The sequence below is a fragment of the Xenopus tropicalis genome, chromosome 5 (genome assembly GCF_000004195.4).
Source record: "Xenopus tropicalis strain Nigerian chromosome 5, UCB_Xtro_10.0, whole genome shotgun sequence".
In the NCBI taxonomy this organism is placed as follows: Eukaryota; Metazoa; Chordata; class Amphibia; order Anura; family Pipidae; genus Xenopus; species Xenopus tropicalis.
Genome location: NC_030681.2, coordinates 61517357 through 61533111, shown reverse-complemented (window position 1 = coordinate 61533111; position 15755 = coordinate 61517357). Strand labels below are relative to the sequence as shown.

Below are 15755 nucleotides of genomic sequence, written 5' to 3'. Positions count from 1 at the left end.
CAAATTCCCCCGTGCTTGTGCAACTCTCACAATATTTTGTAAGCTCCCGGATAGGTGCGCATGCGCAGTGTGTATTATGAGGCGATAGTGGTGATGCTGACCTTCCCAAGATGGCGCCTGCGATCGCAAGACATGGGGAAACTTCCTAAAGTAAGCTCCCTTTTCAGCTTAAAATGAAGCGATTTGCTAGGGAAAGGCATGTTAAAAACAATGTAAAATGCGGGAAATACAAATGTAAATTCCGGGAAGAGAGCCCATAGGAATGCATAGAAATTGGTGGGACCGCAACAAAATGGTGTAAAAGGCGGGAAAATGTTAAATCCGGGGACATAAATTTGGGGCTCTACTGTATTAATATATAAATAGATATATAAATCTATGTGTATACATACACATATTTGTTTAATAATAATATGAATATACATGTATAATAGATATATTTTATGCACATACATCTATATATAGATGGGTATATATATACACAGGTTATGGGAGAATCAAAAATTGCTCTCTAACTCGCATTCCTCCTTTAGGACCTCTAACAGGAGCCCAATCAACATCTGGAATGTCATCAGTTAGAGTGTCTTGAAAAAAATACCCATCCCGAAGACGAACAAAATTGTGTAGGACGCAACAAGCTTTTATAATAGCATCCACAAAATCTGGTTCCAGTTGTAGTGCAGTATGGAATACGTGCCATTTGCTTGAAAGAATGCCAAAAGCACATTCTACAAGTTTCACGCACAATTCTCCCAATAGTGGTTCGCCCAATAAGAAATTGAAAATACAAGGAAGAAAACGACTGTGCAGTTGCTAAAAACCTGAAAGAACAAAACAAAAGGATTGATTAAATTAAAATACTGTCATGCCCTGTACTATTGCAAAATACCCACATAAATACATTTATATGCCTATGTATATACCAAACATATACATACGTTGCAATATATCTCCAAGAAAAACAGAGGTGTTATATAAAAATGCCTCTGTTTTATTGCCAAATGCCCACATACATATACATACAAATCCCATACATACATTTAAATGCCCATGTATATACCAAAATATGCATGGATATGAGAATACAGCATACTAACCTTAGCTTTAGGCACAGTCTTTCCTCTGGTGAAATAGGATCCCTCATCAAGGAGTGGGCACGAGACAGGCCTGGCTTTAAAATGGTCAGAAGCTCATCAAAGCTTGTTATTGACATTCTAAAATCTCACAAATTTTTCTGGTTAGCTGCGTAGCTCACAATATAGTACATGAAACTGTCCTTTGCTTAGACGCCGATTTGTAATGGGATGTACCCAATATTTTCTAGCAGCACCTGTTTTTCCTTTTGTAGCAAATAGTAATAGAGTAATACGAGACCCATCAATATTATCATATTACTATCATTTGCCATATTGCCAAGAATACACCGTGCAAAGACGCAGAGTGAAGACGCGGAATGAACACGCCGAGTGAAGACGTTGAACCTGCTTCTGTTTCCTGTACTGCGACGTAGCTTACTCCTCCCTTGTGGGAGGGTTAACTGTTGCGTGGTATCATGGGTAGCAGATCGCCTGGAGCTCAACTCGCATGAAATCTGTGTGTGTATTGTCCTGCGACTTGTCTAAATAAAAACTTTTCTATGAAAGATTAGTAACAAGCAATAAGCAGGACACAGAGCAATACGAAATGCATAAAACACAAAGAATTTTTACAAAATGTTATACAATTGGTACCTAACCCCCTTAAAATTGTCACAGATTTATCCAGGAACTGTTAATACTTGTTGAAGATGTAACAAAGAAATAGGAGATATGTTACACATATGGTGGCCTGTTCTATCATCCAACCCTTCTGGACTTCAGAATTTTCTCTGATATCAAATTATATTTCACGAGATTTTGTTTTCTCTCCAGAACTGGTGTTACTAAACATTTACTGTATGACAAAATTCCTAACTAACCTCTGGATATAGTAATTTTTCAATTATCAAATACAGTCAGACTTTTAATTGCCAGGAATTGGAAAAACAGGAGGTCCCAAACATTTCCCGGCTTATGAGTAAGCGTTAGCAGTAATACAGAATATGAAATGGCAATTCCAAGAAATATTTCGGAAAGATTCATACAGAAATCTCAATATATAGAAGAAAATTACTGGTCTTGATCATTTATAATTATGTTTGATGTGTCGGAGTTTTTTTGGGGGGAGCTACCAGTTATGTTAAGTTATGGTTTTTCCTTTTCTCTCTGGAGATATTGATAAAGTAAGCAGTGTAATTATTGTGATTTACATGTATTGTAAAAAACTAATAAAAAGTTGAAAAAAAAACATGCTCTGTCAAATGATAAGGATGGGAGAAATTGGGACTTCTTATTGCCTTATCTAATGTTTGCAATTTTGGAAGTTTCCCAATCCACAACAGGTTTTTTCCCATTTGAATTATGGTATGGTCTGCAGCCCAGAGGGTTGTTGTTTAAAGAAACTTGGGAGCATCAAACTACCTCTCACTGTAGTGTGATAGAACATGTGCCTCAAATGCAATATAGGATCAAGGCCATTATGCCTATTGTAAATAGACATATGCTGAAAGCACAAAGAAACTCATACAATAGGAATGCTAGGCTGGGTGTATTTCAGCCAGGGGACAGGGTACTTATTTTAGTCCCTACTGTAGAGAATAAATTTCTTCCAACCTGGCAGGGCCCTTTTGAGGTAATTGAATGAGTTGGAGTGGTTAACTATAAAATATGGCAACCAGGTAGAAGGAAGCCTGAACAGATATATCACATTAACCTGCTAAAGCCATGGAAAGACAGGGAAGTCTTTAATGGCAACACAGTCTTCAGATTCTCCGACTGAAATGAAAGAAGCACCAGAGGTTAATATAATAGACACCCTGTTGACTCTCCAAAAGTGTGAGGTCAGAGAATTTGTTAACTGTAGCAAGGGCAAACTAAAATAATTGAGCATGACATCATTACAGAACTGAGTAACAGGGTACATCTCAAACCATACAGAATACCAGAAACTTGTAGAGAGGTTGTTAGTAGAGAGATAAAAAAAAATTCTGGAGCTTGATGTGACTGAAGAATCCCAAACTGAATGAAGTAGTCACATCGTTCTTGTCCCAAATAAGGTTCTGCAATGATTACTGCAAGTTAAATGCTATATCTAAATTTGATGCTTATATGTCCAATGCTGACAGGTTCTCAGGGTTATACTTCTTAATGTTCAGGGTCACTTCTTCCCCTAGGTCTGAGCTGTGTTGGGGGATGTGTAATGTGTAAGCGGCTGGGTTAGGTGTAGATGGCCAATATGTTTTTTCCAGGGTGTTGCATAGTATGTACCCTGGAACATGGAATAATTAATCACAAACCCAGCCCTTAAACACTTTCTGCCCCAACGTATCCCATACATCGTTGGCAGTAAGTTGGCAGCAGCGGCACTTACATACATTTATACACACTTACAGCATAAAATTTAGCAGTTTTTATTTTTTTTCTTCATTTTGCACACTTATACACTGTCACACAACTTTTACACATGTACACACATGTATACCCAAACACTTTTTTTTTTTCATTTTACCACGTTTTTAGTTTCTTTTCCTAAAAACTGTTTATTTTGACAGCATGACTATTGGATTAGATATTCTGACCACTAATTACACGGTTGTGTGACTTATTTTGTTGTTTCACTGATTTGCACAATTGTTGTGGTTTTATCGCATTTTTATCTCTGTATAAGTGTTCCTAATTTGTTTTTAGCATAGCTTTGCCATATGTAACTTTGGTGTAATTTTGGGGGGTCTCTGTATAGTTAGGAGGTGTAACAGCACATAATACGCTGACAGGGGGCTCTGTATGAAAAAGCTGAGTTGGCAGGCGAGAAATTCATATGCGCTATTTTCATTTTGGGGTCAGTATATACACCACAGACTTTGGTATAGACTTTAGGTGTTCCTATTTGGGGTGTTTTGCCTTTGTACGCAAGAAATTGTGAGGAGATAAATGCGGCAAATTGCAACATTTTTAGGTGATTTTCTGAAATGTCATAAAAACCAATAACTTTAGGAAAGCTTTGCAGATTGGTACTTTGGTGTAGAAAGGACTCTTTACCCTTGTTGGATTTTGCAGAATGTGTACTTTCCAAAACAATATGGTTTTCTGGGGGTATATGTATAGTTAGGGGGTGTTACGGCACATAATATGCTGACAGGGCGCTCTGTGTGCAAAAGCTGAGTTGGCAGGCGAGAAATCCTTATGCGCTATTTTCATTTTGGGTTCAGTACATACCACAGACTTTGGTATATCTATGCATATTGGGCATCAAACTTCAGTAGACCTTAGGTGTTCCTATATGGGGTGATTTGCCTTTGTACGCAAGAAATTGTGCAAGATAAATGCGGCAAATTACAACATTTTCAGGCGATTTTCTGAAATGTCATAAAAATCTGCAAACTTAGGAAAGCTGTTACGGCTTGGTACTTTGGAGCAAAAATAAATATTTACCCATTATAGATTCGGGGGAATGTGTACTTTCCAAAACTATATGGCTTTCTGGGGTGAGTACTTTTTTGTATCATTATCCCACATAAAGGATGTAAATGTGTTGATTTTGCAGGAGCTGAAATGATATATCATATGGGGGTATACCATTGGTATACCATTGGGGCCCCTACATGCCACATATTTAGGTAAACCTATACATATTGGGCATCATACTGTTCAGTGTATCCCTGGCGTTCACATTTAAGGTGTTTTATCTTGGTACCTAACACTATGTGGAAGATAAGATGCTGCAAAATGGAAGCTTTGAAGGGATTTTTGAAATGTCATCAAAATTGCTAACTTTAGAAATCTTTGCGGCTTGGTACTTTGGAGTAAAAAGAAACGGGTACCCATTTTAGAATCGGGGGAATATGTACTTTCCAAAAATATATGACTTTCTGGGGTGAGCATACTTTTTACTAGCTTTATCCCACAAATGATGTAAATGTGTTGATTTTGCTGGAGCTGAAATGACAAAAATTATAGATCATATGGGGGTATGTTCACATTGGGGCCCCTACATGCCACATACTTCGGTAAACCTATACATATTAGGCATCAAACTGTTCAGTGAACCCCTGGCATGCATTCATATTTAGGGTATTTTATTTGGTTACTTTATGACCTGTAGGAGATAAGATACTGTAGACTTTCCAGCTTTGAAGCGATTTTTTTAAAAATTTCACAAATTTTGATAAAAGCCAATAATTTTAGGAAAGCATTGCGACTTGATAGTTTGGAGTAGACAGACAGTTATGCCTATCATAGATTCAACAGAATCTGTTCTTTCCAAAAACGTACAATTTTCTGGGATAAACCTTCTGTTAGTGGAATTTTTGGCCTTGAAATCTAAAGTATTCAGCTTTCTGAAGCAGTGCTTTGGAAATTTGGTAGTGTACTGCTGGGAGTTTTTGACCTATACAAGTGAGAAATCTCCATAAAACTATATATATTTGGTATTGGCACGTTCAGGAGACATGGGACTTTCCAAATAAGTTGAACTTTTCCTGCATAAAATAATTTGTTTCTAGTATGTGCGTTTATATTATGGAAAATTTGATTTTTTTTTAGACATTTAGAAGCCTATATCTTGTTACAGAATTGGAATTACACAAAAATTCTACCATATTTTGAAAGCTTATGTTATCCTGAAAAAAACAATATATTGTTTTCCTCGGTAAACTAAAAGTCCCCCCGAGGAAAGGCCCTTAAAGTGAAACAATGCAAAATGTTAAAAAGCTGTCTGGCAATACAAGTTCCACTTTGACCAAAACAGCTGGCAATAAAAAGGTTAATATAGACCTGAGCAGCAAGGTAATTGCTGCAGCTGACTTATCCTTTTAGAAAGACTCCAGTGTTGGAAGGAGGAGGTCTCTTCCCCACTACATAGGTAGCAGGAGTTGTGCTGCATGGGAAAGGTACTGCTCATCTGTAATTACTGATTTTGTTTTTTGTTAAGTTGGAGTTGGGAAAGTCACCCAACTGTAGTTAGGCTGCCAACTAGCACTCTGGTGAAATGGTTTATTTTCTTGTTTTCATGTTGTGCTTGTTACGGAAGGCTGTGTAACAGAATAAACTGCAGGCACTTGCCTTTAAACTTGCCTTTTAACTTCCATAGCCTTAGTTGAACCAAGATTTTGTTGGTATACATACCATAGTAACACATGGCAAAGCAGATTTCTTCCTGTAGTAATCACTGTTCAACAGCTTGAGATTCAGCAGCAGTGCATAATAGGATATAGTATACAGACCATCAGCATTTAGCAGTGTCTGGAAACCTATGTTGCTGTGGTTTTCAAAGCCTGGTGAACGTTGTGCCCCTTTAAAAAAAAAAAAAAAAAAAAAAAAGCTTAAATATATGTGGATTTTACAGCTATGTATGTATAATTTTTATTTACATAGTACTACATTTGGACACAGCACTCTACAGCAAAAAAATTTGACAGAACAAACAGTCCATACAATAATATAAACATATAAACGTCAAATATTAGTTGCCAAGTGGTAAAGATGTAAGTGGGTGGGTAAGACAAAAATATGAGGATATTAAGTGCTGCAGGTAACAGTCAATGCATTATGAGTTTAAGGCAAAACAATAGGTATAGTAGGATGGAGCACGACAAGACAACTATGTTAATAAAAATGTAATGACGCGTTTCATGGCTCAAGGCCACTTCATCAGAAGTTCCTTAAATACCCTTCAGTGACTCACACCCACACCTGCTTTAACCCCATAAGTGCCAAATGGTTACATACCATATCTTATTAATTAAACCATGTATCCTAAAGTCATGGTTCAAACATGGTTATATATATAAATAAATAAATAGTGAAAGAAGAAAAATAAATAGCAAAAATACTTTTAGAAAAAGAAACAAAAACAAATATGCTGTACATCAAACCCTTCAATATTTATGAGGATGTCAATCCTGAACTACCTCATAACCATATACAATGATATAGTGCACAACCCATAGAAATGTAGAAAATATATATTTAAAAACAAATTATAGCCTAAACGCATACTGGAGCAAAGCCATATAGTGCATCAAACCAGGATTTCAATCCATGTTATATAATGATAATATGCATACGATAATGTCCAGGTATAATTTGTATACAGTACTGATGTGATAGTAATGGACTAACAATAGCAGGAAACTTCCCATTCCCTGTTTAGACCACCATACGACTCTATAGTTTTCAGATAGTACATCCAGTATACCTCTCTCTCCGATAATTTTTTATCAAGTTCTCCCTTTCTGATGTTCCATCTGGGTTTATCTATGATTTGGAAAGTGATATTACACTTCTTATTATGTGTCTCTATTGCGTGTTTGGCTATAGCCGATCTACAGTCATTCCTCCCAATGGCTGATATGTGTTCAAGGAACCTGGTGCCTGCCCCCCGAATGGTCTTGCCCACATATTGGGCTCCACAGTCACACGTGGCCAAATAGACCATCCCCCTCGACTGGCAGTTAAAATATTGGGGGATGTTATAAGAGCATCCTGTATTGGTACTCATAAACATTTTTGATACCCTCATCAGACTACAGGCTTTGCATCTGTTCCTCCCACATTTGTAGGTGCCCCTATAGCGCATACAAGCTGTTCCCTGGTTATCTTTTTCAGTAGAATATAAACTTTTGGAGACCCATGAAGCAATGTTTCTAGCCCTCCTGAAAATGAATCGTGGTTTATCACCCAGGATCCTGGATAAATCTGGGTCTTGTAATAAAACACCCCAATGTTTATTTATACTTCTTTGGATCTCAGAGACTCCTTTTCCATAGGTCATGCAAAACCTAGGTATATAACTAGGTTTGTGCTTAGAACCCACTTTGTGCTCTCGCTGTCGGCGTCCTGTGTCATTTAGTAGGTCAAACCTATTAGTGGCTACTGCTCTCTCATAAGCCACTTTGATGGTTTGGGTATCATAACCTCTTTGCGCAAACCGATCCCATAGTTGCATGGCCTGATTTTGAAAGGAATCCCAAGAAGAACATATGCGTCTCAGACGAAAAATTGCCCCACTGGGATGCCTCTCTTACAGTTCACAGGATGTCCACTATCTGAATGTAAAAGCGTATTACGGGTAATTGGTTTACGATACAAATCAGTCTGTATGTGATTATCTTGTATGTAGAATATCACATCTAAAAACGGGATCCTGCTGTCACTGGTCTCATAAGTAAATTCAATCCCTTCTAGGGTTGAATTACAGTAATCAACAAAAAGTTGTAAAGAGAGTTCATCTCCTTCCCACACACCAATGCAATCATCTATATAGCGATAGAAACAGATAATATGGTTCCGAAAGGGATTCTTATCCCCAAAGACGTGGAGCCTCTCCCACCAACCCATGAATAGGTTGGCATAAGTAGGAGCAAAGGAAGCACCCATGGTGGCTCCACGTCTCTGGAGATAGTAGCGGCCATGAATAAAAAGTAATTGGTGTGTAATAACCAATAAACTGCCTGTACAATAAACTCCCTCTGATCAATGTGGAAAGGATCTCCCTGCTGGAGCCAAAACATAATAGATTGCAATCCAACCTTGTGATCTATAGAGGAATATAAAGCTTTAACATCCATCGTAAACCAATGATAAGTTGGTCTCCATTCTAAGCTAGAGAATTTGTTTATGCACATAGTGGTATCACGTAAAAATGTTGGTAAACGTAAAACTAAGGGTATGAGTAACTTATCTACATATTTCGATACACCCTCATTAAGGGCTCCTATACCTGCCACTATAGGGCGACCCTTTACATCATCCAGGGACTTATGAACCTTAGGTAGAACATGAAAGATGGGTATCACAGGGCATTTACAATCCAAAAATTCATATTCTTTTTGATTCAAAACTCCCATTTGCAACCCTTCTACCTTTCGAGTTTAAGAACTGTGTCAGATGTTATGCTAATGCTCCAAAAATAAGCTCAAAGACTCTTTTGAAGGGATTAACAAAACATTCTCTTGGCAAAATTTGGGGGTTGTATCCTGAATGTAAGCAGCAAGACAAAAAGGTTAAAAGGGATAATGTCATGATTTTTATGGTATACTTTTTATTTTTTAAATTACATGGTTTACATAGCAAATAATTCTCTGCCATTTAAAATGTCATCCTTGAACCAACAAATGTATTTTTATTTTAGTTGTAATATTGGTGTGTAGGCAGCCATTTCAGTGCATTATGCCTGAGTCTGAGCTTTCAGAAAGAGCCAGCGCTACAATAAACTGCTTTCAGGGCCTGTAGTAAGAAAGCATGCATGAGTGTCATAGCTGTTGCTTGTGGAAGAAAGGGACACATTTTGCAATACTGCGTAAGAAGTTACAGGTTTTGTCAATGGTGCTAATATTGTCAAGAAAGGAGAGGAAGGAGTCAGACTAACCCCACACTATGTAAATTAGGTTTAGGTGAAAAGATGATCAGTTTTGTTTTTGTTAGGTTCATTTTGCGGTAACATTGATTCATCCAAATGGAGATCACTAGGAGGCAGTTAGAGATTTGAGACAGTCTTGACTATGCCTCTGCCTGATCCCTTCTTGTACTGCATTCACCAGAATACTTTAGCCGTGTGTGGGATCCCCGTCCGCTCTGCCGCAGAAAGCCCGGGGCCCCAAATAGGCATCGGTAAACACCGGAGTTGGCAGGGCTCTCCTGCTACACCTAAAAGGTATTCCTGGCAGTTTACGGGCTCCTCTACCCTACAGTCCATAAGTTAGCTTGGGCCAACATGGAGCCTTCTCACACTGCCGCTACTGGTTCTCTGCAAAATGTCTTGGAAGCACTCCTCAAGCTCCTGGAGTTTCAAAAGGCTCATCTCTCCCAGTCCCTTCAGCTCCACTTCCTCAGGTTTCAGTCCCGGCTGCTCCTCCTGCTGTGGTACAGTACTCTGAGCCAAAGATTCCTGCTCCTATGCGCTATGCTGGGGATCCCGAGGTTTGTCGCGGTTTTCTAAACCAGTGCTCCATCCAATTCGAACCATCTCCTTTCAAGTTCCCTTCTGAGAAGTCTAAGGTGGCATATATTATTGCACTGCTCCATGGCAAAGCTCTGGCCTGGGCGTCACCACTCTGGGAGCGAGATGATCCCTTATTTCACAACGCTTGGCTTTCATTTCCACCTTCCATGAGATCTTTGATGCCCCTGGCCGAAAGATCAACGCCTCTACCCGCCTTTTAAGGATAACACAGGGCACTATGTCTGCTGCGGAATATGCCATTTATTTCCGTACCTTGGTGGCTGAAGTTTCCTGGAACAGTGATGACCTGGTCGCAGCCTTCTGGCAAGGTCTGAATGAAGGTATCAAGGATGAACTGGCCACAAGGGATTTGCCTACACAGTTTGAGCAGTTAGTGTCTCTTGTTATTCGCATTGACTCTAGAATTATGGAGAGTCCCAGAATTATGGAGAGTCCCAGAAATCACTAGACCATAGGTCACCTGCTTCCTCAGTGCTGCTTAATTAATTAATTTCCCAAGATGGCCCACTTAATTCCTTTTAGGAAGCTTTCGTCTGCAGCTCTGCTGGTAAATATCTTCGTTAAAGAGATTTTCTGTCTCCATGGTTTCCCATCTTCCATTGTATCTGACAGAGGGGTCCAGTTTGTCTCCCGCTTTGTTGGGAATTAGCCTAAATTTTTCTTCAGCTTATCATCCTCAGAGAAATGGTCAAACTTAAAGAACCAATCAAGTCCTGCAGCAGTTTCTTCTCTGTTTTATCTCTCAAAATCATAACTGGTCTGATCTTCTCCCCTGGCTGAGTTTGCTCATAATCTCCAACACAAAGCTTTAGATTCTTCTCCATTTGTTTGTGTTTATGGACGGAATCCTGTCTCTACCTCCTACTGTGCTCAAAGTGGATGTTCCTGCCACTGAAGCTGCAGTGCATGATTTCAAGTCTATCTGGTCCTCAGCTCATCAGGCTTTGGTAGAGGCGTCTCTTCATCAAAAGAAGACAGCAGATAAGCACCGTAGACCCGCTCCTTGTTTTGCAGTTGGAGATTCAGTATGGTTACCTTCTAAGAATATTAAGCTTCTTGTCCTTTGCACCAAGTTGGGTCCTCGTTATATTGGTCCTTTCCAAGTTAAGGAGGTCATCAATCCAGTTTGTGTTAAGCTCAAGTTCCCTCCCAATATGAATATTTCAAACTCCTTCCATGTCTCACTCCTGAAACCAGTGCTTAGTAATGCCTTTTCTTCTGCCTCTCCTCCTCCATCTCCGGTTTCTGTTGATAGGCATCAAGAATTTGAGGTCCAGGAGATTGTAGATTCTCATAAGGTTAGAGGTAATGTTCAATACCTTATTCATTGGAAGGGGTTTGGTCCTGAGGAGAGATGTTAGGTGGCACCCTGGTAAAGCTCTTCCACAAAAAGTTTCCCCGGGAAACCTTGGGAGCTCCTGAGAGGGGGGGTACTGTAAGGAGGCCAGGGAGTCCGGCGTGCGTTCCTACTTCTATGTCCAAGCTGGTTCTGTGTTTTCTGATCCTAGCTAAAGCCTTTTATCATTTGCCTTGCTGGGTTTGACTGCTGCCTGTATTTTGACCCTTTGAATCTCTGCTGCCTGCCACCGACTTTTTCCTGACTTGACTACGCCTCTGCCTGATCCCTTCTTGTACTGCTATCACCGGATTACTTTGGCAATGTGTAGGATCCCCATCTGCTCCGCCGCAGAAAGCCTGGGCCCCAAAAGGACGTTGGTGAACACTGGCAGGGCTCTCCTGCTACACCTAAAAAGGTATTCCTGGCAGTCCAATAAGCAGATAAGATCTCACAAAGACAGAAGGCCTCTTTCACAATGCCCCAACCTGTTTTTCTGCACTTTGCACACTGTGTGGGGAATTATGCAAATAGCCACACGCAGACTGTGCTTTGAATCAGGAGCACTTTATTCAAATGAAGCAGGTGGGGGGGATGCACATGGGCAGTTCAGATCTCCCAAAGACAGAAGGCCTCATTTACAATGCCCCATGCAGTGTGCCAAAAAACGTTTTCATTTAGTAATAACTAATAACAATAACTCATATTTCTTTGTGGCATGGGTGTGTGAGAAACCGCGTATCCTCACTTTATGACTATCACTGCTCTTATGGCCCTGGCCTTTGGCCGAGGCTAAGCAATTTCCAAAGTCTGGCCAGTAGTCTGTGGCTGTAAACAGTTGCACAGCCTTTAATGCTTATTTATTCACTTTTTAGCAATTTTTGATAAAAAGTACCTCCAGGTCTGCACTAATCTAGGGGGGAGATGTGTGGCCATCAGTCTCCTTCTTCCCCTGAACCCGGCCCTGCCGAGGGCACATTTAACTTTGGGATTTCTTCATAGGTTCATTTGTTTTGAACACCTTGTAAGTCTTCGGACTGGAGGGGGATGGATAAAGGGGCTCCCCTAGCCTTGTGGGGAATTGAGTATGAGGACCCTTACCTCCTTCGAGCCTCTTGGCTGGGGAGGTTTTGGGGCAAAAGGAATCTACCCTAGCCCTCGAGTGAATGCGGATCTGAAGAACTCTTTCATTTTGCACCTTTTGGCCAGATGACTTGGAGTCTTTATTTTTTAAGTCTAAGTGCACTTGCTCCTTTCCACTTTTGTATGAAATTTTTTTTTTGCACTTGATAATTGTTTGGGCTTAAAAAAATTTCAAGAACAAAAGTTTGCGTGGGTGAGCAATTAGGGAATAGTGATCATACTATGGTGTCCTTTGAGATTTTATTGCAGAGACAACATTTGCCAGGAATATATGAGTACTGGGGTGTTTTCTGAACAAAGATTTTTAGTGAAGTCCAATGTGAAAAACTGGCTGTGCAAAAATTTTATGTATGTAACTGCTCAAAACTGAATGTAACTGCTCAATACTGATTACTGGCAACACAAAATTGGTTGGATTAGCTTGTTAAGCCTTGAACTTCATAGGCAGGTGTGTCCAATCATGAGAAAAGGTATTTGAGGTGGCCAATTGCAAGTTGTGCTTCTGTTTGACTCTCCTCTGAAGAGTAACAGCATGGGATCCTCAAAGTAACTCTCAAAAGAACTGAAAACAAAGATTGTACAGAATCATAGCTTTTTGTAGCCTTTCCCTAAAACTATCTCATAGGTTTAAACGGTCAGTTTCAACTGTAAAAAATGTAATCAGGAAATGGCAGGCATAGTTGTTGTAAAACCCAGGTCTAAAACAATCCAGAATAGCACCTCTTGCCTTTTAAATTAAAATGCCTTTTGATAGGGTTTAAATTGCTAAATGCTGAATTTACACAATTTTGTTTTAAATCATGAAGGCCTGTGTATGTATTACTTCAGTTGTTATGATTATCCTCATTATCTTGTTCCTTGTCCAAGTTGCTCCGGCCTTGATTATCTCAGCTAATATTCAAGGCTAAGAGATCATAATAAAGCTTCAGCAGCTAATTAAATAATTTCTGTATTTCTACTAATAATTGCAAGGCATATGTACCCACCCATGATACATAAGCATATTGGGATGTGTTTTTCTATCTACTATATAAGTAATATCAAAACAAAATAAATTTGAACTTGTTTGCAATACACATACTGGTTGTATCGTTTGTACAAGTTCCCTGATCAGCACACATGCGCAGACGATATCAGATGTTTCGCCGACGCACAGATTAAATCGAACCGGTTCGTGACTGCTTAGATACAGTGCAGAGAAGCACAGACAGAGTTAAAGAGATTAACCCTTACACCTTTATTGCAAATTTCAGGGGCAAACAGCAACGTTTCAGGCCATGTGTGGCCTTTTATCAAGCTAATTGGCAATCACACATACACACACACACACATCTCCTTTTATACCCTGTGCACCACCTAGTGGATATAGTTTCAAATACAATAGTTTAGCAAACAACAATGTATCAGAATAAGCAGTTATGTGTTACAATCAAGTGATTACATATTATATATCCTTAAGTGTTAGTTAAAATGCAACATAGCACAAGTCTATCTCTTAAAATTTCAGTTACTTAAAACACGAAAAAAATTCTAATAGAGGAAAAAGGAGAGGGAGAATTTTTTTTTTTATCTAAATATCGGTCTCAGATCATATTCTTTATTTAGTGCAAAGGGACTTAATGTTTCTTATTTACATATCCAAAAGGTATCCCTGTATAACAATTCCTTCAACCTATTTCCACCTCTCCTTTTTAACTCAACCATTTAAATAATAATAATACTGCAACCTGCTATTAACCGGCCTCCCTAACTCCCATCTTTCCCCCCTACAGTCTATATTAAACACTGCTGCCAGAATTCTCCTCCTCTAATCCAGGAGAGTTCAGGCCCTTCCCCTGCTAAAGGCCTTATCGTGGCTTCCTATCAAACAAAGAATATCTTACAAACTCCTTCTCCTAACCTTCAAATCCCTCCATTCCTCTGCTCCTCACTACATCTCGTCCCTTGTGTCTCTGTATGTTCCTGGCCGACTCCTTCGTTCCTCGCAGAGCAATCGTTTGGTTGCGCCCCCCACTACTACTGCGCCTTCCCGCCTTAAACCTTTCTGCCTGGCTGCCCCCTACATTTGGAATGCCCTCCCTGATTTCCTCCGGAGAGAATCCTCCCCCAGTCTTTTTAAAACTAAGGTTAAAGACTACCTTTTGGAGCACTCGCCCAGCACCTAATCTGGGAACTGGCACTTATATTGTAGTGTCACCCACTGTGACCTACAGCACTTATATTTGCCTATTTGTGTCTGTCTGTTACCCTCCCATATAGATTGTAAGCTCTACGGGGCAGGAACCCCCTTCCTCTTGTGTCCTCGACTCTTAACTTATTGCTGCTGTATTTATCTGTATTTATTATTATACTTTGTATTTATCTATTATCTTATTAACACCCTGTTTGTATTAATGTATTCTACTGTACAGCGCTGCGTACATAAGTAGCGCTTTATAAATAAAGATATACATACATACATACATACATAATTTGAAATTTAAGTTGATTCACTCTATGTCCACATTCAATAAAATAGCCTGCAACAGCCTGATCAGTTTTACCTGTGTTTATTGCTGACTTATGTTCCCTTATTCCTTCGCAGACCATTCTCATTGTTTGCCCAACGTATGCCAGTCTACATGGGCATTTGTGACACACAATGCATACTTTGAGCAACATGAGAATCTTCCGCGTATCCTAATTGCATTACCTTTTCTAGGGTGGTAAATCACCTCTCCCACTTGTACATTCGAACAGCAATTACAACTAGAAAGGGAAGTTTGAGAACAAACTTCATGTTGGGTTGAAAAACATGAAGTCACTGAATGGGCTCTCCCCACTTTCTCTGACCTTGGACCACAGTTATACAGTAAAAACCACTGTGCAAAGTTTGGGGACCCTGGTTTTAATAGTGTCTGCATGGCAGCAACTTAAATTTTTCCACTAAAAGTCAACGACATCTGATTGGTGGTTGGTGGCTCCACCCCCTTTTTCTAACCTGGAACTGCAGTTACCCAGTGACTAACTCTGCGAAGTTTAGGGACCCTAGGATTAATAGTTAAAGAACGGCAGCAATTAAAATTTAAACCAATAAAAGTCAATAGGTGGTTTCGCCCACTTTTTCTAACCTTGAGTCGAAGTCACCTGATGACAAATAGTGGGCACCCTGGCATAAATAGTTTGAGAATGACAGCATTTTAAATTTAAACCAATAAAATTCAATGGATGAAATCTGATTGGCTGTTAGTGGCCCAAC

At 39.5% G+C, this 15755-nt stretch overlaps 1 protein-coding gene across 1 annotated transcript in view; it reads right to left on the bottom strand.

Moving 5' to 3' along the window:
- arfgef3 (ARFGEF family member 3) overlaps positions 1-15755 on the bottom strand; it is a 629444-nt gene that overhangs the window by 411092 nt on the left and 202597 nt on the right. The window contains exon 13 of the mRNA XM_031902164.1: positions 6201-6367. Coding sequence (XP_031758024.1) covers positions 6201-6367 — 167 coding nt within the window. The remainder of the gene's footprint in view (positions 1-6200; positions 6368-15755) is intronic.